The 23,852-nt window shown below is 40.5% G+C and overlaps 2 protein-coding genes across 5 annotated transcripts; one reads left to right on the top strand and one right to left on the bottom strand.

The window, feature by feature from the left end:
• Positions 1-1,223: 1,223 nt before the first annotated feature.
• On the top strand, positions 1,224-18,451 carry smc4 (structural maintenance of chromosomes 4). Of its 2 annotated transcripts, none has more exons than XM_054617181.1 (24): positions 1,224-1,508; positions 2,642-2,793; positions 3,813-4,003; positions 4,608-4,799; positions 5,854-6,030; positions 8,057-8,221; positions 8,760-8,887; positions 9,157-9,297; positions 9,771-9,921; positions 11,755-11,919; positions 12,046-12,279; positions 12,443-12,628; positions 12,819-12,980; positions 13,283-13,508; positions 13,620-13,696; positions 14,285-14,437; positions 14,599-14,725; positions 14,999-15,188; positions 15,770-15,914; positions 16,369-16,542; positions 16,873-17,055; positions 17,216-17,448; positions 17,587-17,770; positions 18,159-18,451. In XM_054617181.1, exons 2-24 carry the CDS (start codon positions 2,652-2,654, stop codon positions 18,321-18,323), a joined length of 3,891 nt encoding a protein of 1,296 aa, XP_054473156.1. In that variant the 5' UTR covers positions 1,224-1,508; positions 2,642-2,651; the 3' UTR covers positions 18,324-18,451. The 2 variants fall into 2 exon arrangements, with proteins under 2 accessions (XP_054473156.1, XP_054473235.1); XM_054617260.1 differs by lacking the exon at positions 1,224-1,508 and adding an exon at positions 1,578-2,093.
• A 450-nt stretch (positions 18,452-18,901) lies between these two features.
• Positions 18,902-23,797, bottom strand: trim59 (tripartite motif containing 59). 3 transcript variants are annotated; one of them, XM_054598027.1, is made up of 5 exons: positions 23,639-23,797; positions 21,719-22,055; positions 21,400-21,621; positions 20,998-21,207; positions 18,902-20,795 (listed from the first exon to the last, which is right to left on the bottom strand). In XM_054598027.1, the coding sequence occupies exons 2-5, from the start codon at positions 21,971-21,973 to the stop codon at positions 20,190-20,192; spliced, it is 1,293 nt and encodes a 430-aa protein (XP_054454002.1). In that variant the 5' UTR covers positions 21,974-22,055; positions 23,639-23,797; the 3' UTR covers positions 18,902-20,189. The 3 variants fall into 3 exon arrangements, with proteins under 3 accessions (XP_054454002.1, XP_054454009.1, XP_054453993.1); XM_054598034.1 differs by having other exon boundaries at positions 21,719-22,023; XM_054598018.1 differs by lacking the exon at positions 23,639-23,797 and adding an exon at positions 23,474-23,625.
• Between the last annotated feature and the right edge of the window lie 55 nt (positions 23,798-23,852).

Raw genomic sequence — 23,852 nt, 5'->3', positions numbered from 1 at the left:
TTATGTGATGTGCTGTTAAGGAAAGTGATTTAGGGGAGTTTTTTTGGGGGGTATGTTTTGAAAATGATCTTCTGCAATAAATAGGGTATTGTGGGATACCAATTACTATAATCAACGTTATATTCTAGTGGTGCTATCATTAATAGCACCACTATGAATCAGAAGCAATGTTTTTAACGTTGTGTTACATAACATACATTGCAGCAGTACAGAAACACAACTATGAGGCTAGACAGCACACAGCATCATGAAAGGATATGTTTTGGTTCCTGCAGCAGCGACGTTTTCAACCTCATGGTGTATGTTTGTTCAGTCGATCCCTAAACAAAACATTGTCAGTTAGTGACAGCACCTAACAGTAAAGCTCATTATATCGCAACAATGACAAACCAACACAGAGAACAACACAGTATAAGAGACCAAAACAGCACCCTGTAGATTAAGAAGCTCAGCAGTCGGCATGCTCTTGTAACTGTGACGGTGAATGGAACACGCGTCCTCGGTTGCTACGGTACCTGCCACCGTTGCTAAGGTGAATCCTGAGATGTCCCCGAGCCTTTCCTGCTACGTGAATGCTAACGTTAACTTGGTTTTCTGGTTAAAAACAGACGTCCTTCTGTCGTTACAGTCTTTATTATGGAACCACAGGATATGTATGCGTGTAAATCACTCCAGCAAAAGATGCATGAATAGTGAATACTGTACAGAGCACGCATTTCCATCACTAATGAACCACTTCTCGCTAACGTTGTCAAGGCTAATCTCTGGTAGCCATGTTATCTGGGTCATGAGAGGCTCGAATCGCAAGTTCTCGCGAGAGTTTGCAAGTATCGCTTCCGTGAAAACGGATATTTCGAATAACGATTACAAAATGACAAATGTTAAATAAAATAAAATCAGAGATAATAATAATAATAATAATAATAATTAATCGTTGATCCAGCGAAAAGTATTTCATGAAATGTAACGCTAAACTATCCCCTCCGGTCGGGGCTTCGTTCTACTGTAACCAGGCAACCGTTTGAACACGTAGAAACATGACGGTTTGAATCTGACAATAATCTTAACGCACATAACATTGTAAATAAATATTGTTGCTTTTTTATTTTATTTTTTGTGCGTTTTTTTTCCGTCTGAGTATTTGTGTCATATGATTACTGTTTGTTTGGAGCGAGGCGGAGTTGGCTTCGTCCCCCTTTTTTTGAATTTCGTGTTTTGTTTTTTTTCCCTTGCCCTTTGAACGTTCCATGGTGCCTTGCGTCAGTTTGTAACGAATGTGGTTCGACGGCTCAGTTTAGGCGCCATTTACGAGTCAGAGTTCTGAGGCAGGAGAGCGACGCGGGATGACACGGGGCGGAATCTGGAGGATTATATTTGCTTGATTTTTTTATTTTTTTGTGATTACCGGATACTTTTGGGAAATCGCGAATTGGGGACAGAAAAAGAAACGACTCTTGACCGACTGCTCCTATAGTGTGGAAGCTTGCATAGAAAAGAGATAGCTCAGAGTAAGTTAATGACTGGGTTCCGTCTATTTGCTGAAATGCACACAGCGTTACTTACAACCCAGACCTAACATTTACGACACGTTTGACTAGAAAGCCACGGCGGAAAACCTACAGATAAAGTCATCAACACCCTGGAATAGGATGCGATATGCTCGGTTATGTGCCTCGCATTCATTTTAACGCAAAACGCGCCTTTTGATCAGTGAGTTACTCCTGCAATGAGTTTCCATTCAGACGACGGTCGTGTCACAGCCTTTACGTGAGCGCTGGCTCTGCTGTGGTCTTCAACAACAGTCACCGTCGGCTACATCTGCTAACTTAACCGTATCATTGGCAAACTGGGGAGAAAAAAATGCAGTAACGTGGCACGGGTCCGCTAAGGTTTTGTTATCCGGTGGCCGAGCTGAGGCGGCGTCACCGGGGTCCGTGTGGAGCAGGTTTACGTTAACTACGTGAGGTTCAGCGTAGTTACGCTAACTACGTTAGTTACAACGTCGTTAGCGTAACTAGTTAAACAGCAGCGCAAAGGCCCGCTGGCCTCGTCTCATTCACACCTCCGCCCCCAACGCGCACTGCAGGACTCAGGTTTGTGACATGGCAGTGTCTTCAACACCAGGGAGCCTGTTGAGCTGCGAGCACCCAGGGGTGCTCACAGCATAGGTGGGACCTGCATATGAGCTGAGCTAGTTGAGTTAACCTTCCCATCATTGCATGGATTTCAGTAATGTTAATGTTACTGAAATTCACAGGTGGAGGCCATTCATTGCTGCTGTCGTCTGGGTTTTGGTGTTGCAGTATAATTTGCTCCAATCATCACGCAGATTGGCAGCTTTATCTCTTTTAATGTCATCTTTTTTAAATAACCCACAAACTTAAACACTGTCATCCATGTTTAAGTTGATCTATTGTTATTTTCCATAAACATACAAACTATGGTTATTGTTTGACTAACAGTGTGATGGGTGTCAGTGTGGGATCCTGATTAAAGCCTGACACCAGTAGCTGCGTGTGACCGACTTAAAGTGGAGTTTGGGAGATTGACAGACGCACACACCGCTCATGGATCTTACTCTTTTTTTTTCTTCTTCTTCTTCTTCTTTTTTATTTTTTTTTTTTACCACTGACCCCTTCAGATTTCAAATCATGCCATCTAAAACTGCAAAGAGCTCGACTGCCAAGACCAGAGGGAAAGGGTCGCAGCCCCGGGATGACTCCGAGGACGAGCTGGATGTCCCCCCTCAACAAACCGACTCCAATGGCCAAGAGGAGGCACCGCCGACCACTGGCAAGTAACAAAGGCTGTGTTGGTGTCTGTGGATCTAAATAAGTTGTGTTCACTCAATGGCTGTGCGTGTATTGTCGTGGTGCTAGTGGCCGATTGCCACAGCTGTGAAGCCTTTTTTTATTTTTTCTCTCTTACTTAAAACACGTAGTTAGAATGGCAGATTTTTTTTTATTTTTTTCTTCCTCTAAAGTGTCAGTCATCAATACACTGCTTATGATGTCTGAGATGATTTTGCTATCGTCGAGTGCACTTCTTCCCCGGATCGTCTCAGCAAACGAGGTAATTTATTTCGATAATGAAGTGTTTTATGGAGTAGATCAGAAGGGGAGTTTGGCGTTATTCTTATAACTTCATTAAAAAAAAAATTGTATGATTCATTGTATGCGAAGCTTAAGATGAACATTGTCACCAAGTGGTGTTTTCATTCCCTTTATAATATGTTGAAATGCTCAGCTGGCTGCAAGAATGTGATTTACAAACATCGACCCCATAGCTTGTTTATGCTTTATGTGAGCACAATAGATTTCGGACAGGTCGTTGTGGCTTGGTTTGATAGCAGCACATCCAGTTTAACGTCATACATTTCAGTCACAAAAGACTGTTTCTCCCCCCCCCCCGTGTGCGTCTTTGAGTACAGTGGAGAATGAAAATGTGACGTTGGTGATCGAAATGTGCACTCTTTTATTATCGAAGAAGTGACTGTGGCGCATCTACTCTCACGTACACACGCGTGTGTCGTGGAGGAGTGCGTTTGTATCACAACATTTGTTCACAAGCGGCCATGGGCTCGTAGTTCGGGTTGGCTCTTGTTTTTCAGAACAAAGAAAATGAACGCCTGTCAACTTTCTCGGGAGTCGTTGCTTGACTGCTGTTTGTTTGTTTTTGTTTTTGCTCCTCTACCCCTCCCCCCACGCAGCACTGTCCCCCCCCCCCCCCCCCCCCACCTGAAACGACTCGCACAGAGAAATAAAAGTTGTACTTTTTTTTTTCTCTTCTTTCTTTCTTTCTCTGTGCCACAGATCCGTTTCACGGGGAAGCTGCCGAGGCGGTTGATAATCGAAGTTTGGAGGAGATTCTCGGCAGCATCCCTCCACCCCCGCCCCCAGCAATGACCAATGAACCGGGCGCTCCTCGCCTCATGATAACACATTTAGTCAACCGCAATTTTAAATCGTATGCAGGCGAGCAGATTCTGGGGCCTTTTCACAAGGTACGACCAAAAAAACATGCTTACAAATGTCAACCCTGCGTGGGAGATACTTTGTTAATGTGTAATGTCTAAGCTCACTGATTTACCATCATTTGTAGTGTTTCTCTATTTGATTGTCTGTGTCTTTTTAATGTCACATTATGCAACTGTACATGTTGCCCTGCTTAGTGGTAGACACAAAAAGTACCAAAATGATTATCATTACTGCTGAAAAAAAGTATTATACTATTAGAACATGTATTAAGTTAAAAAAAAATGTTAAAGGTGGAAAAAGTCACACGACTCCATTTTGATTTAGTGAGTGTATTGAGCAAGAGGTAGTGATCTGGTGATGTGCTGACATTTACCATAAATTATGACTTTCCTTAAACATTGTCTTTTTGCCTCTCTCTGCTCCCCTCATTGATTTGCAAATATAAGTATATTAAAGTAAATCTTAACTACACCCACTTGGAATACATTCACTATCACAATTTAACTATGCTTATATGTTAATATACAGCTTGTAATGTTATGCCATTCACACTATTTGTTTGTGGATGCAGTATAATTTTATATAATTGATTAACATTTTTTTAATCTTCTCTCTCACCTTTTTTTTCAGCGCTTTTCATGCATCATTGGTCCAAATGGGAGTGGGAAATCCAATGTGATAGATTCAATGCTCTTTGTGTTTGGATACAGAGCTCAAAAGATCAGATCAAAAAAGCTCTCAGTTTTGATTCACAGCTCTGATAAACATAAAGATGTGCAAAGCTGTACTGTGGAGGTGCATTTTCAAATGATTATTGATAAGGTATATATATCTTTATCTCTCTCTCACAGATACACACTACATCCACTCTGGCCTCTCCTAAATTTGCTAAATACACAATCTATTTCAAATGTGTGATTGGAAAATATTTTTTTGTGCATAGATATTTTTCTTGATTTTTAAAAAATATATTTCTTTCCTCAATCATCATGGGATGATATTGCTACACGATGATCACACCAGTGACTTATCACAGACTCAAAGCAGTCATGAAAGTTACAACTAACACCCACACATGCCATAGTCGATTCATAATGTGATAAAATTGATTCCTCTATTTTATTTTATTATTATAATTTTTTTTAATGTGCCATTTAGAGACTAGGCTCTACTAATTTCATTAAACTGAAAGTCACTAAAATGGGTTTTTGTATTAAGAGGCAATTTTTTATTTTGCTCTAGATCACAAATAACTTTAAAAACTGACTGTAGTGTTAATATTTGGGGTTAAACATGTTTCAGTATTTGATCTGCCAAAGGGGGTGTAAGTTTTGACTTGACCACTGTTAATTATCTCAAAGTCTTTCTGTTTGGTCCAGCAGTTTAAAGTAAATTAAAATCAAGCTGTCAAACTAATGGCATAATTCTATAAATTCTGTCGACTTTACAATCGGCCATTTCCAAAAACTTAAAAATATTTTTTAAGAAGTGGTGTGCACAACTTATGTTATTAGACTTGTTTTAGAATTAATATAATTTTAGGCAAATATCCTACCTTTTTGCAATGCATTTATAAATCTCATCATTATTTATAACATGTTGTTCAAATTTTGTTAATGTAACATGATAGAACACACTGAAATATTGAAATGGGACATTTACATGCTAGTGTAGCTGGCCCTGATCTGTTCTGTGCTTTTTAAACAAGCCTTTTTGTTAATTGTTGTTAATGTGCAGTGTTTTTCTCTAAGCACTCTCAGTGGATTTGTCAGTATTTTGAGTATTATCATTTGATGTGTAGAGCTGTTATAGTTTCTCCTGAATTTTTATGCACTAAACTGCTCTGTGTCATCTGCCCCTCCCCCCTCCGAGCCAGGAAGGAGATGACTACGAAGTCATCCCAAACAGCAAGTTCTATGTTTCCAGGACTGCCAACAAAGACAATTCCTCAGCCTACTATATCAATGGCAAAAAAGCCACATTCAAAGAAGTGGGAGCTTTACTCCGAAGCCATGGCATTGACCTAGACCACAACAGATTTCTGATCTTACAGGTAATTGTAATTTTTTTAACTATAATTTTCTCATGCACTTCTAAATCATTTTTTTTATTTATTTTTTTATTTTTGAATCCTTGCTGTTCATATCCCATTCTATCAGAAATGTCCTGCTCCTCGTTCTCTGCCCATTTCCCAGTTCTTTTTTAGTCAAATGTTTCATGGCTACCTTAAAGCAATGCCTGTCTGTGGGAGTAACCTGTTGCACTGGAATTGGAAAGGAGGGGATGTGCCCTCTGCCAGCCCTTAGACTGCTATAGCAGCGCATCATGGTTTGAAACAATGTGGAAAAGGTGCGAACCATTATTTGCTGCTTTAGAATTTTAAGGAAAAAATGCAATTTTACCCATACATGGACCCGGATGTGAGTTGGTGTAGTTGAACAACTAGCTCATATTTTTTTAGAGGGGGGATTCTTTGATCGGATTGGCCCCTCCAGTGCGGACAGGTTTGACATCCCTTTCCCTTGTACCTGCCACGCTTTAGCAGCACGTAAATATTGGCGTGTGAGAATAGAACCCAACCCCAATATTAGCAGTGCTGCTTCAGTGTGGCTGGATCAAACCGCCTCCATTACCATGGCTTTACAATTGGTTCAGCATTTTAATTTTTTTGTTTGTTTTTCTTTACATCCACTGTGAATGTAATGCATTCCTTTAAACATTTTAATTATCTTTCGTGTTTTTATTTTTAAATATTTTTTTTAAAAATTTAGCATTGTGTTGCACTGAGTTTGAATGAGTTCACTTGTTACACTCCTATCCCATCTGATGGTATTACATGTGTAACTTACCCATTATTACTGATTAACCCCAAGGCTCATGGGGATGATGACACAGGTCAGAGCAGAAGCAAATGGCTGATTTAATCTCTGTTGTCCCTATTTGAAATTCTATTATTTTTTTCAGTGTGTGGTAGTTTCGGGTTAACATTTTTCTTTCTACCCTCCACGGTGGTTTTACAGTTAGTTGGTTGACTACATGTGTTTTGCTTGACTTCTTGTGTGTGTGTGTGTGTGTGTGTGTGTGTGTGTGTGTGTGTGTTAGTCAGTTCTCATTGGTCTTGAATGTTGGATTTTCAGCTCTCTGTCTATGACATGGCTGCATGAGTATGGGAAGAGGCTTTAGCTTTTCTCCAAGGTCACTTTTCCAGGCCTCTGGCTAAGGGATTGCTGGCTATTTTGTGCACTGGTCAGAACAGAGAATGACATGTGATCTCCCCTACCTCGACTGGCTTCTCTTTTTTTTCATACTTAAAAGTAAAATTTGAGATGCCGTTTTCCCCTACATATAAATGAAACATAATGTGGGACTTAGATTTTTTATTTTTTTTTATCTGCAATTAATGTGTTTAAACATAAATGTATTAATTAAAAATATTGTCATCCTGAGCTAGCCTACCTCATTAAAAAAAAGGAGAAAAAAAAGAACACATAAAACAGACAAATAAAATGATATTGGAGAGTTGTCCCCAACATCGGGAGAAATAGTATGTATGGTATTTGGAATTTCCACCAGGTGTAGCTACAAAAAGTCAGCATTTTAAATTTGATAATTATAATTTTACTTGTACCACAAATTGGAATGGGAAGAGTCAGCAATTGTTAGAAGGGTTGGTAAGGTAATACTTACAAGTGTCTGAAGCATTTTAAAATGTCAGTGATACAACTATTTACCCATCATGAATCATATCTATAGTATTTTAATTATATGTTCTCTTTTTATTTAAAATTGATTTAACTGATTGTTTAGCCCAGTGAAATGCTGTTATTTTCACTTTCACAGAGTGTGAAAAGTCATTGTGTTCCCAATGTTATTTTTTTTGTACACTGTACATGAATGTTAACCAAGTTGTGTGTGTAGTAGACCAGTTTAGGTTTAGAGATATGAATTTAATTAACCACATATCTTAAAAGTGAGGGGTTTTTTTTGAAAATTTATTTTAAGAGTGTTTTATTAGAACTTTTAGCTCAATTTCTTTCAGTGAATGATTGCATGCATGTGTTGCTCTGGACTGTACTCAGGGCGAGGTGGAGCAGATTGCCATGATGAAGCCTAAAGGTCAGACAGAGCATGACGAGGGCATGCTGGAGTACCTGGAGGACATTATCGGCTCCTGCCGCCTCAAGGAGCCAATCCTAACCCTGGCTCGCCGCATGGAGCTACTCAATGAGCAGAGAGGAGAGAAGGTGACATACACTTAAACACTATCTGCTCACACACTCATAACAATCAACTTTTCTTCCAGTTTGAAGAGGTTTCTTTTTGTGTGTGTGTGCATGTGTTTGGAAGCTTTTGATGTACATGGCTGAAATTAAAATAAATAATATTTTTTTATAGTTGTGTAAGTGTGTTAAGAGAAATTGGTTCATAGCTGGGCCAACTGCCCGAGACATGATTCATGGTTTTCATAAAATACTTATTGTACATACATTAACATAAGTATGTTGATAAATTACATTTTATAATCATTTTTATAAAAAAATATTTTTATTTTTTTTACAGTATAAGTTATATGATAATGGAGTGATTAGAAACAAATGAATGCTATTATAACTTTGATCAAAATATTAATGTGGCAACAGAATGATAGAGATGCTATAAAAAACAAATGAATGCATTTTTTCAAAATACACGATAGAGATGCTCATGCACATAATTTATGGATATAATTTATCTCAACGGTATGTCACCTGATATTAAGTACTGCGATGTTCCCTGCACTAGCTAAACCGAGTAAAGCTGGTGGAAAAGGAGAAGAATGCTTTGGAGGGAGAAAAGAACAAAGCTGTGGAGTTCCTCACCTTGGAGAATGACATCTTCAAACACAAGAGTCGGCTCTGCCAATATTATGTGTGAGTGCGCCAGCTCCATCTCTCTGTTCTGTACAAGACAAATCAAACAATATTATAATGTCATTAGATATCAATGTAGCCTTGACCCAACAATAGCATAGAAAAAAATATGGAATGATTGCCAATTTTATGCACTATTTTTAAACCTCACAGGGGCAGCGTGACCTTTCTTTGGTGTCAGGTGCCAATTTATTTGTGTGTAAACTGTTATGTTAAAACTACTTGGTTTTACCACTCACTGTTTTTTCCTGATATCTCTTTGCCATTAGTCACGATCTGCAGAAACGTGTGGTAGATAAAGAGGAGGAGAAGCAGAAGATCTTGGAGGACACCAAGGAACTTACCGAGAAAAATGCAAAGATATCACAAGAGACAGAGAAAATGAACCAAGAGCTCAAAAATGTGGAGAAGTAAATCAATTTATTTCCTCTTCCTACCCTCTATTTACCAATGTTACATGCCTAGAAGGTTACTAACTTTTCTTCTAATTTAATAATTTAACTTCTGATCTTGATCTTGAGAGACAAAATTCCTGTTCAGGTTCAGAAAAGTGTAGAACTATCAGTCATTTATGTATCCTAAAATGTAAAGAAAAGGGTTCTCCTCTTGCAAAAAGAAATAAAACTTGATGTTGTTCTGGGTGCCACAACTCACACATTATTGGCTTAGATGACCACATGTCATGTTTAAACTGGCAAAACTGCCTGAGCTTTACTATAAATAGTTTACTGTGTCATGTTAAAGAAATAGGGATGATTATTATTATTTGTTACGTATACCTTGTTTTGCATATTTTTCGTATTCTCTTACTTAACGTAATATTTCAGCTGGTTTTCCGTGATTGACTTGAATGTTCTCAGTAAAAATGCTGTTCCTCCCCCAGGAAACAAAATAAGCTCAACAAGTACATTGAGACCCAGAAGGAGAAGTTCACCCAGCTGGACCTGCAGGACGTTGAAGTGCGTGAGAAGATTAAGCACTCCAAGAGCAAGAACAAGAAACTGCAGAAGCAGCTTGAGAAGGACAAAGAAAAGGTGTGTTGGCCTTTTGAATTGTGGTCCACTAATACACAGTTCCATTACTTCATGTAACTCAGTCTTACAGTTTGCTATTCTGCAGTAATTGTCATTATTTCACTTCGACAGTATCACAGTAGGCATTCTCTCAGTGTTCAGAGGCACACAGTCACATAATCTGTCGAGAGCGCCTAATTGTCACCGTGTTTTCATAATTTACGATGCATAGCCATTAACAAATACGGCGTTGCACTAAATCAAGACAAGCTAGCACCAGTGGTAGGACGCTCCAGTGTAACTGTTTATTTTGTCCCGTGGCCAAGAAAGAAACATGGTTACTAAAAATACAACTTCCATTGCTTATAGAAAGACAAGGGTTGTTGTTTTGAAGGTTAGAGGAAATGACATTCGTCAAGGCTTTAGAGAAACCTAAATGAATTGCAGAATCCAACAACATTTTAACTTGTCTTTAGTATGAATCAAATTAACTTCACTTGTAGTTTACGAAGGGGTTTTCTTTTCTTTTCCCAAAAGCATTTTTAGGTCCATGTTATACTGTTTGTGTTGTGTGTTTTTAAGTATGGTTCATTTTATGTTGTGGATAATAAACATGGATTCAACAGTGACACATTTCCTAGAGATAAAGCATTTTAAAGTTTTTAAGATAATTAAATTTTGTGTAAAAGTAAAACAGGTAGTGTAGCCATTATAAACAAAAAGCCTGGAGTTATAGTTTACAAACCAATTTAAATCATATCAATCTGCATGATATTTAGCTTTCATACAAAACAATTGAATATTACTACTAAATCATATTGGTCTTGGACATGGTGCCGTCTCGGACCTTGCTTACCTTTATTATTACTTTGGGCAAAGAGAAATCTGAGTATTTCTTCTAGATGAATTAACATGCATAAAAAGAAAATCCAGTTTAAAATTGTAAATCAAAAATCATGGCAGGAAGAGCTATCTGCCCTAAACTAGCCACTAGGGGGCTGTGAAGTAACACACAAGTTGATAGTTAGTGTGTGCCTATTGATGACCCCCTTCATGCTCTGTTTCATTATTAATGGAGTTCCTGTTTCTTTAACTTGCGCACTTACTGAAACATGTTTTCACACAAACGGAGAGTTAAGAGTTCATAACTGTAGGTTCCCTCATAACCTACAGTTATGAGGGAACCTACAGTTATGAGGGACAGTTCCCTCTCGGACAGTTCCCTCTCGGCTTTAAAACTCTATCTGCTCCACCTACAATAGCTTTGCTCTGGAAATGTCGCGGTCAGAGGGGGAGTTGGGCAGAGGCAGGCCGACCTCTGGGGAGCAGTGTTCTGCTGTGTGGTAGTCAACTATGGCCTGGCTTGTGTAACACTCCCAGCAGCTACATTCACATTTCACCCGCCGTTAACCCTACAAAACATAGACTGCACACACACACACACACACGGACACACACACACACACACACACACACACACACACACACACACACACACACACCACTCCTTGCCTTGTTTCAGTCCTGCCAAGTGGCAGACTGTTGTGCCAGTCTTAACCAGCACTTGCTCAGTTCTGAATGTGTGTTTATAGTTGATTACAGTTGTATGTTTTGGCACTGGAAAAAAGCGTGTTCAATCCATTTACTTTATACCGCTAAGTCTTTACTGATCCATAAATCTCCTTATCTAATTTAAGCGGTAAAGGTCAATTAAACTCTTTTTGGTCGAATTCTGTATTGATGAATTATGTAATTAAGTTGTACCTAGACAGGTGTGGCCACTGCTGCTTAGAATCCAGAGGCGAACACATCTCATCTGTTTTTTTGTGTTCTCCTGTCTGGCTCATCTTTCAGCTGGAGGAAGTGCGCGGTGTACCAGCCAGCAGTGAAAAGGCCATCTCTGAGGCAACAGCACGCAAGGAAGAGCTGGAGATGCAGAAGGTGAAAGAAGAGAAAAAACTTGAGGAGGTGATGGAGAGTCTCAAGGAAGAGACCAGCGGTTTGCAACAGGACAAAGAGGTGCGTGTATACGTCTTGGTGTTAGTTTGTTGCATGCTTAAGATAGAGAACATTTTGCATTGTTTCCATAAAATCTTGCCTCTTAGTCTTCAAAGAAATGACCTCTCCTCTTTTTGTATTCCCCAGACCAAAGAGAAAGAGCTGATGGAGCTCAGTAAGGCTGTAAATGAGACCCGGTCTCGTATGGACCTGGCTCAGTCGGAGCTTGACATCTACCTTAGCCGCCACAACACAGCGCTGACGCAGCTCAACACGGCCAAGCAGACACTTCAGACGACCTCTGACACACTGCGTGAGCGCCGTGCGGCCATCAAAGACTTGGAAGTCAAAATACCCCAGAAAGATCAGGAGCTCAAAAAGGTAAAACCCAACATCCACCTTGTTGTTTAAATGTCTTTTGTTTAGGCATTTTACATGTTCCTAGTGATGAAAGCCACTACACATCCAGCTGCTGCTCACCATATCTGTTGACTATTTCTGCCCAGTGGATGCAGTTAATTGATCCTATCTTTTTCCTCTGCAGGATGAAAGAGCGCTGGAGCAGCTGATGAAGATGGATAATGAGACCAGGGAAGTGGTGAGGGAAATGAGGCAGAAGGTGGATGAAGCCAAGAGCTCTCTGTCCTCCAACCGCAGTCGAGGAAGAGTCCTGGATGCCCTCATGCAGCAGAAGAGGAGTGGCAGAATCCCTGGCATCTTTGGAAGATTGGTAAATGAATATACAGGGTTACACAGCACCAACATCATATATGGTCATCTAGCGATGGTGTGCAACATTGCTTTATTAACAACAATTCCGCCCTTACAAATGTGTTTACATTTATTTTAAGCATTCAAGGTCTGGAATAAAACGCAGAAGTCTCGTAATTTGTTATTTTGAATTATTTTCGTGCATGTAGGGAGACCTCGGAGCCATTGAAGAGAAGTATGACGTGGCCATTTCCTCTAGTTGTGGCGCCTTGGACAACATCGTGGTGGATACCATTGACACAGCTCAGAAGTGTGTCATGTTCCTCAAAGAGCAGAACATCGGCTTCGCCACATTCATTGGTCTTGACAAGGTACAGATCATTACACTTCGGAATGTGTAGAGAGTGAGTCAGGAGAGTAAACAGAGGATTTTGTCTCTATATGGTTAGATTGGTTTACATATCATACATACTGCGCTCTAGTACTGACTTCAGTAGCTGGTCAAGGGAGTTTTTTTCAGTTTGTTATTGTGATTTCTAAAGATGTACATTTACTAAGCTTTAAAACAATATGGAGCTATTTAGGTTCCCTCCGATAACAATACTTATATTCTCATCTCACCGCGCCGTCTCAAACCTCCTCACTTCCTCTTTTTTTTCATTTTTTTTTTCAGATGAAGGTGTGGGAGAGGAACATGGCTCCCATTCGCACTCCAGAGGACACCCCTCGTCTCTTTGACATGGTGCGTGTGGAGGATGAAAGTGTGCGACCAGCTTTCTACTTTGCCCTAAGGGACACGCTGGTGGCCCAGGACATGGAGCAGGCCACAAGGATGGCCTTCCAAAAAGACAAGCGCTGGAGAGTGGTCACCCTGAAGGGACAGATCATTGAGATGGCTGGTGGGTGGACTACTTTTTCTGTCATACCTGTACCTTTTATTTCTTCCAGCTGGCAGAGTTATGGTTCTTCTTTTTTTTTTAATCTCTCCGTGGTCTGATTGTGCTTCACAGGAACCATGACTGGAGGAGGAAGAGCACTGAAGGGCAGGATGGGCTCCTCCATTGGTACGGAGGTCTCCCAGGTGGAGGTGAGTTTTTATCACACGTCAGTAGAGAATTGGTCCTTACTGGCCCAGAAAAATTTGCCATGAAATGTTTTGCGCTTGAAAATATAACAAACGTTTTCACTAACATTTCTTAGATTCTAACCCGTGAGAAGAGCTTAATGTAATATTTATACAAAGATGTGCTCAAATTGAATAGGACTTCTTAAACAATAACATAACATGTAGGTAAACTGTCTCAGCACCACAAGATAGTATTAGAATATCTCAAAAGGCAGATTAAGTTAAATATATATATATATATATATATTTTTTTTTTTTTTTTTTTTTGACGACCGTTCATGTAAATGATGTTCATCTTTCACTTGTGTAGACACTAGTATCTGTATTTAGTTGTTTTTGTATCGGTCACACTGTCCAAGTGGGTGAAGCAAGCTTCATAAATAACTCCTTTAATTCCCAATGTTAGCTAATATTATCCAAGTTTTACCTTGAGCATGTTTCCAAGAAGTAATTCTGAGATACTGGATGAAAATGGAAGCTGCCATTAGAACATAGCCACAGCAGGCTATTGGTGTATGAGACTTGATGTGTTTTGTTTTTTTCTTGCAGCTTGACCGTATGGAGAGCAAGCTGAATGAGAAAGTGTCAAAGCTGCAGGACTGCCAAGAGAAAAAGTTGCAGCTAGAAGAGAATGTCCAGCGCCTGCGTCCACAGCTCAGAGATATGAGGAACACCCTGGAGAAATACGCCAACAGCATGACCGTACGGAGAATACACACCTTCCTTTTCATTCACTGTGTTTTCTGTCTAGCTCATTTGGTGTATTTGTGATCTGAATATCAACTCCTACGATTTCAAAGCCATGCATTCAAATGTGCCAGTATTTTAGTGATAAAACACTTTTCCTTCTCTCCTTCCTTCAGAGTCTAGCTGAGCAGGAGGCTCACTTGAAACTTCAGATCAAGGAACTGGAGGCCAATGTGCTGGCTGCTGCCCCAGACAAGACCAAACAGAAACAGATGGAGAAGAGCCTGGACGCCTTCAAGAAAGGTAGGGTCCCCCTGTAATCTGTAAGAGAAACATTGCTAATTATGTTAAGAAGTTAGTTTTTGATCACGTATTTGAAAAAAAGAATCACTTCACATCATTTAATGGTGTCATGTTCATGTTGAGGTATTGTTTTTAGTTCTAATATCTAAATGAGTCAGTTAATTCCCTCTGAATACAAATCATCAATCAGACATTGAATGTCCAACATGAATATGATCGTTCTCTTCTATTCCTTACTTCCTTCATAACGGTCTCCTCCTCCTCCTCCTTCAGACTACGACGCGGCGTCCAGTAAGGCTGGAAAGGTGGAAAATGAGGTGAAAAGGCTCCACAACCTGATTGTAGACATCAACAGCCACAAGCTGAAGGCTGTGCAGGACAAGCTTGACAAGATCAACAAGGAGCTAGACGAGTGCTCGTCCACCATAACCAAGGCCCAGGTAGCCATAAAGACAGCTGACCGGTGAGGAGATGCATGTTTAAGCTCTGTAGTTGCGTGTTTTCTATTGTTCACACACTCACAGCTGAATTATGCTCGTCTCTCTTGAGGAAGCACCCCTAACCTTGATGTACTAAAAGAACTATAAACGTATAAATATTGCTGTTGCATGAGAATATCTATGATATTGGGGGAGCACATATCTTTTAACTACAGTAATATAGTCATGTTTTTGTAAAATTTTCAATTTTCAAATTTTTTTTTCAAGCAAAATCTTAAATACACATTTGAGATGCCTTTTATTTCCTCCAATTCTTTCTGAAAACTATTTTTTGCATGCTAGTATGCCTCATGTGTTGTCAGTGATATGTATTACCATTTATATATTCAGGGTCGTTTAGCAAGTAGTATTTATGAGCCGCGTCCAGTCACTGCCTCCCTCGTACAGTAATCTAAGAACAGAAAAAGTAAATCCGTTAGACCCACTTGACTTGCATTTAACTTGTAACCATGTAGACAAGACAGTTGGTCACAGTCACTCACACACACATAACCACTACCACTCTGACAGAGGCTAATATCAATTTCTTTTGTCACCTTTGCAGCAACCTGAAGAAGTGTGAGGATGGTGTGACTCGTGTGCAGGGTGAGCTGGAGGAGAATGAGAAATCAATGGCTGAGCTCACTGAACAACTGAAGAAACTGGAAGATGAGGCTGGGGAGGTCATGAAGGCCTGTCAGGAGGCTGAGGTTTGCACTCGTAATTTTCTCAATATTTTAGGTTCATTGTTTTTGTTTACAACAGATTTTCCCAGAATTTCTTTATATTCAATACCAGTATATCCAAAAGCCCCAAGGGACATTCATGACAGCAGTTTATTGTCTTTTTGCAATGAACATATAGCTAGGACTATCCATAACCATATACTATTACTATTGTTATTTGAAAAATAAGAGATTATAATTCATACAAAAGAAAGGAAAAATACAATAAACAGTTGAAATACGACTTTGCATCTTGGGATCATTGATAATTCTGGACCATTTCAAAATGATCTCTCTGAAGTCATCGATACTTATGATCAACTGTGCTTTTTTTTTTGCTCTAGCTTTGTAGAACCCCCACATCTGGATGACTTTTAAGTAAAGATTGAAATAAACTGAGTACCAACGTTTTTTGTTTTTTTTTCTTCCTGTCCTCTAGGCTGCACTTCCTGAGGTGCAGGAGCAGTATCAGGGAGTGTTGAAGGAGATAAAGGTCCTGCAGCAGCAGGAGCACGCAATGCAGGAGGAGTCGCTCAGCGTTCGGCTGCGCATTGAGCAGATCGAGACCACCATGACTGAACACAACAACAAAGTCAAACACTGGCAGAAAGAGGTGGGTGACGAAGGGTGTGTTTGTCAGATACAACTTGGGCTTTTATTTTTGTAGCTCTGGCTGTAGGTTGTTTTAGTAATGATATCGTTCTACTCACCAAAGTAATAGTTTAGAACTAGGAGCTCTCTATACATTTGAATTGGAATGTGTTCTGTAATGTTTAAATGTTCAAGACTTCAGATTTCTTTTAGTTTTTTATGAAAATAAAGGAAGGTATTTAATTAACTTTTTATTTTATTTATTGAGTTATTGGAAGTCACAGATAGTTCTGTTCTATCCAGAGTAATATTATTTTTTACCGCCTTGTCTAATCTTGTTTGTATTCTTCAGGCCACCAAGCTATCCCTTCATAGCATTGAGGGAAAGACAGCCGAGGAACTTCCTGTACTTAAGTCTGCTGATCTCGAAGAAATCTCCAATCCAAACATCATCATCAACAAGATGATCACTTTAGAGACCAAGAGTGCCCAGATGAAGCCAAACCTCGGGGCCATTGTTGAGTACAAGAAGAAGGTATGAACAGGCTTCCTTCTGTCTGACCTTTTGTCATTAGTGAACCTTACACGAGCAGTATGTCTTTAGTTTACAGCAACTTGAGCTACGATTTCAATGTGTGTCATTGTGTGTGTGTGTGTGTGTGTGTGTGTGTGTGTGTGTGTGTGTGTTTTTTCAGGAGGAGCTGTACCTGCAGCGTGTGGCTCAGCTGGACGAGATCACCACAGAGAGGGATCAATTCAAACGTGGCTACGAGGACCTCCGCAAACAGCGCCTCAACGAGTTTATGACCGGATTCAACATGATCACAAACAAGCTGAAGGAAAACTACCAGATGCTCACACTGGGGGGCGACGCGGAGCTGGAGCTCGTGGACAGTTTAGACCCCTTCTCCGAGGGAATCATGTTCAGGTAAAAGAGGAGAAAAATAAACAGTTAGAAGACCAAAAGCACATTTGTTGATTCCTGTTTGCTACTTCTTTTTTTATTTTATTTTTTAAATCCTGTCCTTTTTGTTCAAGCTCTGATTTTCTGTTTCCCCCTCTTTAGTGTGCGTCCTCCAAAGAAGAGCTGGAAGAAGATCTTTAACCTGTCAGGAGGTGAGAAGACCCTCAGCTCCTTGGCCTTGGTGTTTGCTCTGCACCACTACAAACCCACACCGCTCTACTTCATGGACGAGATAGACGCCGCTCTCGACTTCAAGAATGTCTCCATAGTGGCCTGTTACATTTATGTGAGTATTGACCTGCGTATTAGGCAACGAGACAAGCTGCATGATGTTATTTAGTAGGAAGGTGGTGTAATAACCCAAGTCAGGTGGTGCTGATGAATGATAGTCAACAAGAAGTAATTAAACATTTGAGCCAGTTAATTCCCAGAACTGTGGGGCTAATCAGTGCTGTTGCGTAACACTGGATTAAAGGGGGGGTTCAGACTAATCAGCTGTTTTTGGGAGCTGGATCAAAACAAAGTACTTTCGGGTAAATATTTACATCATTCCTCAGGTTACAATTTGACAGCACCTCTGCAGCGCCCAGCTATACCTGATTAAGACAAAAGTTTCTAACCTCCATATTTCTTCAGATCAGTAATTTTCGTTTCTTTCCATAATCTCTTTGCAGGAGCAAACAAAGAACGCTCAGTTCATCATCATCTCCCTGAGAAACAACATGTTTGAGATTGCCGATCGTCTCATCGGCATCTACAAAACTCACAACACCACCAAGAGCGTGGGAATCAACCCCAAGACCATCGTGTTTAAAGAGCATGATGCCGTCACTGCTTAAACCTCAGAGGGCCAACTTTGCTTTTCACACATCATGTACATATTTGTATCTCTTATTCTTGTCCTTTTTATAATGAAATGCTGCTATTCTTTATTTCACTATATGAACCAATAAATGTTTTCTGGCAAGATATTCTCCTTTAATACAATTTGTTCATCGTGCACAAACATAGCCCTCAAACTTTGAATATATTTGATTAAGTTGTATTTTAAGTCTCTGACAATACTTCAAGGTTGAATTTCAAATATCTTCACTGTCACTGAACGATATATTTATAACAACTCATTTTGTGGTGTAAATGTAATCAAATCTTTTGTAATCAAAAAAATGTGTCAACTTTCGTACCCCAGTGATAAAACAAGCTCCATGGTGAACTTACAGAACACTATATTTAAAATAATAACAGTCAAGATTTGTTTAATTTGCTCACACTGGTAATGTTCTGGCTTGGACGTCATATATTTCACACTCAAAAGATAATTGTAGCGACCATCAGCTAATTGAGCTCACAGCACCACTTTAAAACATACTGCATATTATTGACTCGTGACCCATCTCACACTGACACGCTTTTTTTTTATTTTTATTATGAATACTACACAAAACAAAGCATTTGAACAGTTTATTGTGACGTTTTTAAAATACAGTAACAGAAGAAGTATGGAAAAGTACATCAAAATGTCTATTTTTTTTCAGTATGTGATGCTTGCAGTAGCATGTACGACGTATAGTTGCATAATACCTGTGTACATGATATTTAGGAATGCAGCTTGGCGTTCCCTCAGATTGGTGAATCTGTAAGGATCTGTCCTGCCGACATCTTGAGTAAAATAAGGTAACATGTGGGATGCAAAATAGCACTGGTAAAGCTTTTCCAAAGGTTATAATCATTTTTAAAATAGACTGTATATCGGTGCACTTTTGTAAAAAAAGCTATTGGTCCTCATGGAGTTGCAGTCTACAACAATACGGCTATTACATTTGTTTAATAGACTATTTCGGGCTATTAGAAGTAAGGTGAGGTTAAGGCGTGGTGGTTAAAGGCACAGAAAGGTAGCCGCTCAGAGCATCACTGCAACATGATCTCAGGTTCCTCTCACGAGGCTCTAAAGTTCACATGCAGCTCCGGTCCCTGTAAACAGCCTTGTGTAAGGAGATACATGTGCAGCTGCACCGTTGTCCTAAGCTCTCCAACACAACGGGAAAGCTACTGAAATGTCCCACTGCATCTTGGGAAAGGTGACTCACGAGTCTCTGAGCACCAATTTCATATTTACTGAGCCCCGTTCCAGTTTCCAATTTTTGATCAAGGTTTGATACGACGAATGCTTATTAGTTAGGCTGTATTAACATAAACTTGAATATGCCATAAAGAGGAACATAACCCTTGACAACACCAATTAAATATGCAAAAAGATTTACGGCTAGATAAATGTCTCATTTCTTTGAGAATTTGAACTTGGAATCTTCTGTGCAGTTGCACAAACATGGGAGTAAATGAGTCACATCTCAAGTTTTCCCCAAGTCTGCATAGAACGACTGGGAATCTTTGAAGTCAGGCCTGAGGGAAAAATGAATCATAAGATTGATATTGTTGACATTATCTACATATAATTGTTATTATATGTTGGTCAAGTTATTTCCACGCAATCAGTCTTAAGTAAAATACTTTTGTTCTAATTAATTGTATACTGATAATTTTTGAATCCTTGAGTGTCTGTTTACTAATTGGCTGTATTTTTCCAGGAGAATAGCAGGTATCTAAAAAGGTACATTAGTGTGTATTTTGTTTCCTTACTACAGGAGTGTTAAAGTAAAGCTTTGTCAGCCTCTAACTGAATGTTCAGGGTTCCAGTTTGGTTTGTTTCAGTGGGATGTCAGAGTTTTAAATAAGGCAGCCAGCTGCTGGGAGGCCTTTTCACCCACTGAGGAGAGGTGAGAGCTCCATCTTTCTACAGAGGCCTCCATCACTGTGTATGCTGACCCCGCCGTGTCCCAGACAGATGTGATCAGTTCACTGCTCAGGCCGTGGACTAGCTGACTAAACTGAGAGAGCAGAGAGAAACCGAGCGACGCCCCTCCGACCGGGTTGACCCATAGCGCCATGAGCAGCAGCAGCAGCCCCAGCAGCACCACCGAGAAAGTGGGCTGCAGCTCCCACCACAGGTTCTGCACCCAGCTGTCGGACTGATTCCTTCCTTCATCTTCAGTTTCCACGCCGCCACATCTGGCGCAGCAGCACACCTTAGGGACAGGTGCTTCCTCCAGGCTGCCGATAGTCACAGCGGGCCAGTGCTGCTGCAGGTGCTCCGCCGCCCGCGGAGTGACGGAGAGGTTAATCACCGAGGGCAGAGGGGTTTTAATAAACTCTTCCACCCTCTCTCTGAACAAATGAACCTGCTCCAGGAAGACCAGCGGTGAGTCCTCCTCCTCCACTGATGAACCCACGGACACCAGGTCCAACTGTTCTTCCTGCAGAAAACAAGATGGTTATCGGTGAATTTTATACAAGCAAAAGCGCTGAATATTTGTTTTTTTTCATGCTTCTCAATATGCAAGTTTGCTGCTTTTCTCTGTTTTATACAATTTAAAATCTCGTTTTAAATCGGGATTTCATAGATTGAGATCTGGAGGAAAATTCTGTTGTAAATCGTCTATTAGCCCTGAAACACACCTGTAGCGCCTTCACTCTGTGAATGAGTGGGTCGTAAGCCCGGGACACCTCTGCACCAGCTTTGTCCAGGGCCTCCAGGTAGGCGTGTCTCTTCCTGGCCAGCACCACCTCCAGAGTCTGAAAAAACTGATTGACCTCCTGTCGGTCCTGCCTCACTACACCCTCACAGCGGGCCTTCTCCTGCTCCAGCTGCTCCCCCAGCTCACACACCTAACAGCAGCACAGAGGGCACACAACACAGGATTTGTTTTTTTTTCTTGAACATGCATTTATATTATAAATTATAAATATATTTATTTAAACAGATTTCCAAATGAACACACCTCACGTGTTTTTCAGAATATCTTTTCACATTCCTTTCCCCCGAATTGAAGCACTGGCCACATTGAGAGGATTCCCTACCTGTGCCCATCTCTGCTCAGAGAGTCTGGCCAGCAGCCGCGATGGAGTCTGTTTTTCTCTGATGAACGCTGCCTGAAGGTCATCTATGGGATGGCCCTGGTGCTGCCCGACAGTCAGACACAGCCCACAGATCAGCTGGCGATCCTGGATGCAGTACATGTTCAGAGGCTGCCTGTGGTGCTCCTGACAGGAGGGGTGTCGCGGCTCACTGTCGCTCTGGTACTGACATAGCAGATGAGCACAAACTTAAGCAGCCAAGTATATAAACCAATAAGAGGGTTTTAAACTGATAGGTAGCACAAGGGAGACTATCTCCTACTTTCTCGATGATGGCTCGCAGAGAGACGTTGGTGGGCAGAGAGTCTACGCCCATCGGGGGCAGCTCCACCACGCTGCGGCAGTTGGGGCATTTTAGCGGCAGGCGGAGTGGACGCCAGATGGAGTAGTTGGTGGACACCTGGAGCAGGTTGTCCAGGCAGTTCTTACAGAAGGTGTGTGAGCACGGCAGGACCCGCGGGTCAGAGAACAGAGAGTAGCACACAGAGCACGTCAGGTCCTCCTCTAGGTTGTCCATGGTGGAGTCTAGAGGCCAGGCTCAGGACTGAGGATTAGGGAGAAGAAGATCTGGCAGGACAGCAGGATGGATGAAAAACTACCTGTTCAGCAAAACACATCAACTGTCTACAACTGTTAAGTGAATGTAACCTGGTGAAGAATGTGATTGGGTTCAGAGAGTCAATTAACACAAAACTAAACTATTTTGATAATGAATTATTGTTCCATTTGTTTTCCAAGCAACAGTTGAAGGTTTCAGCTGTTTGATTGATTAAACACTTTCATTTTGTCGTTTATAAGACAATACCTTTATGTGTCGGACTGTTGTCGGATCTAACAAGACATTTTATGAGGACAATTAGGAATTTTCCCCATTTTAAATGATTATTGTTATAATATTCAGCAGAATAATCAATAATGAGAAACGTTGGAACACATGTACCATCTATTGCAATCTAATACAACAACTCTGTCATAAATTCTACCTTTACAAATCTCATAATGTTCATGTGGACAAACATTATGAGCGATGTGTAAATTGAACTAATGAACTATAACTGAGGTCAGAGGTGGTGTTGTACTGGAGGAAATCATTATAATGTTTATGTTTCTGATATTCTGTCCTCCCATATTACCATACATTAGGAGAAAACATCAATACCAGAAACACAATCTAATCCAGTCCAGCACAACACAATAACAAAACCATGACCCCAATGCTAAAACTTTTTATACTTAACATCTGACAGAAAATTGTGAACAATTGCCTAAAAAGACTTTACAGAAGAACTGTTGTATTGGATTGCAATAAATTGTACAAGTGTATCTAATGAAAAGTGTATAATCATTGCTTCCATATTAAAAGTATGGATTGCCTCATTCAAGTAATTCAAACCATCTTGTAATGAAAAACAAGAGAAAAAGCTACAAATAAATTAAAACAAACCCCGGCTCAGCCCCTATTAGAGGATCAGTTATATTATGGGGTGTATGTGCGCGCTCTCCTCTGGTTACATCCAGCACCGCAGTGACAATAGGAGGCCTTCTGCCAGCACCCACCCAGTCCCGACACACAAACGCAGACTTTGTGGTCCGGACAGGCTGTTCAGTTGCGCAACTGACCCCGAAAAACCCCCCCGATCCGTTTACGGAGTCAACTACAGCCCAGAATCAACCCGGCACCGGTAACACGTGTCCTCCAGCAGCCCGATCGAAAGGATCGATTAATTAGTTTTAGCCATTTATCCACTTATTACATTTAAAACTTTTTTTTACGATTAATTGCCAATTAAGATAGTTAGCCGCACTGGTAACCTTTGCAGAAACAGTTTTACTCTCCATTACATTAAGTTATTTGTATTATATTTGATCAGAGACAGTTTTCTGTCACACTTCACATAAGTAAACTCAACGCGTGGCTTCAGGAGCGTTATTCAGTGATACTTAAACAATCCAAACATGTAACTAGTGCCACCATGATGGACTGTCTTTATAAATCTTTAATTTGCTCTAACGTTACCGTGGCTCTCCCGTACCAGTGACGTTAGCCACATTAACAGCTGTTGCGGCTACTCTCTCAGCATTATTATTATTTTTTTAAACATTTGTACGTTTCAATCTTGGTGACACACCGTACGCAATTTAGAAAGACGCTTTGAGCAATAACCTTTAGTTTAACACTCACCGTCTGCACGGAGGAAAGTGTCTGCCCAAAACAGAGTTTGCATTTCCTGCTCCTCAACGTGCTGCTTTCAAGTGCATTCAGTAAATGTGCACTGCTGAGAGCAGAACACTTTTGGAGCGCAGCTAGATGCTTGCGTAGTTACAGGAATAAAAGCAAACGTTTTGCTTATGTTTTTAAGAATTAAGTTGTTTTAGTCAGCTTTTCTTCCGCAAGT

Source organism: Anoplopoma fimbria, chromosome 1 (assembly GCF_027596085.1).
Source record: "Anoplopoma fimbria isolate UVic2021 breed Golden Eagle Sablefish chromosome 1, Afim_UVic_2022, whole genome shotgun sequence".
NCBI lineage: Eukaryota > Metazoa > Chordata > Actinopteri > Perciformes > Anoplopomatidae > Anoplopoma > Anoplopoma fimbria.
This window is presented reverse-complemented; position numbering and strand designations above follow the sequence as displayed.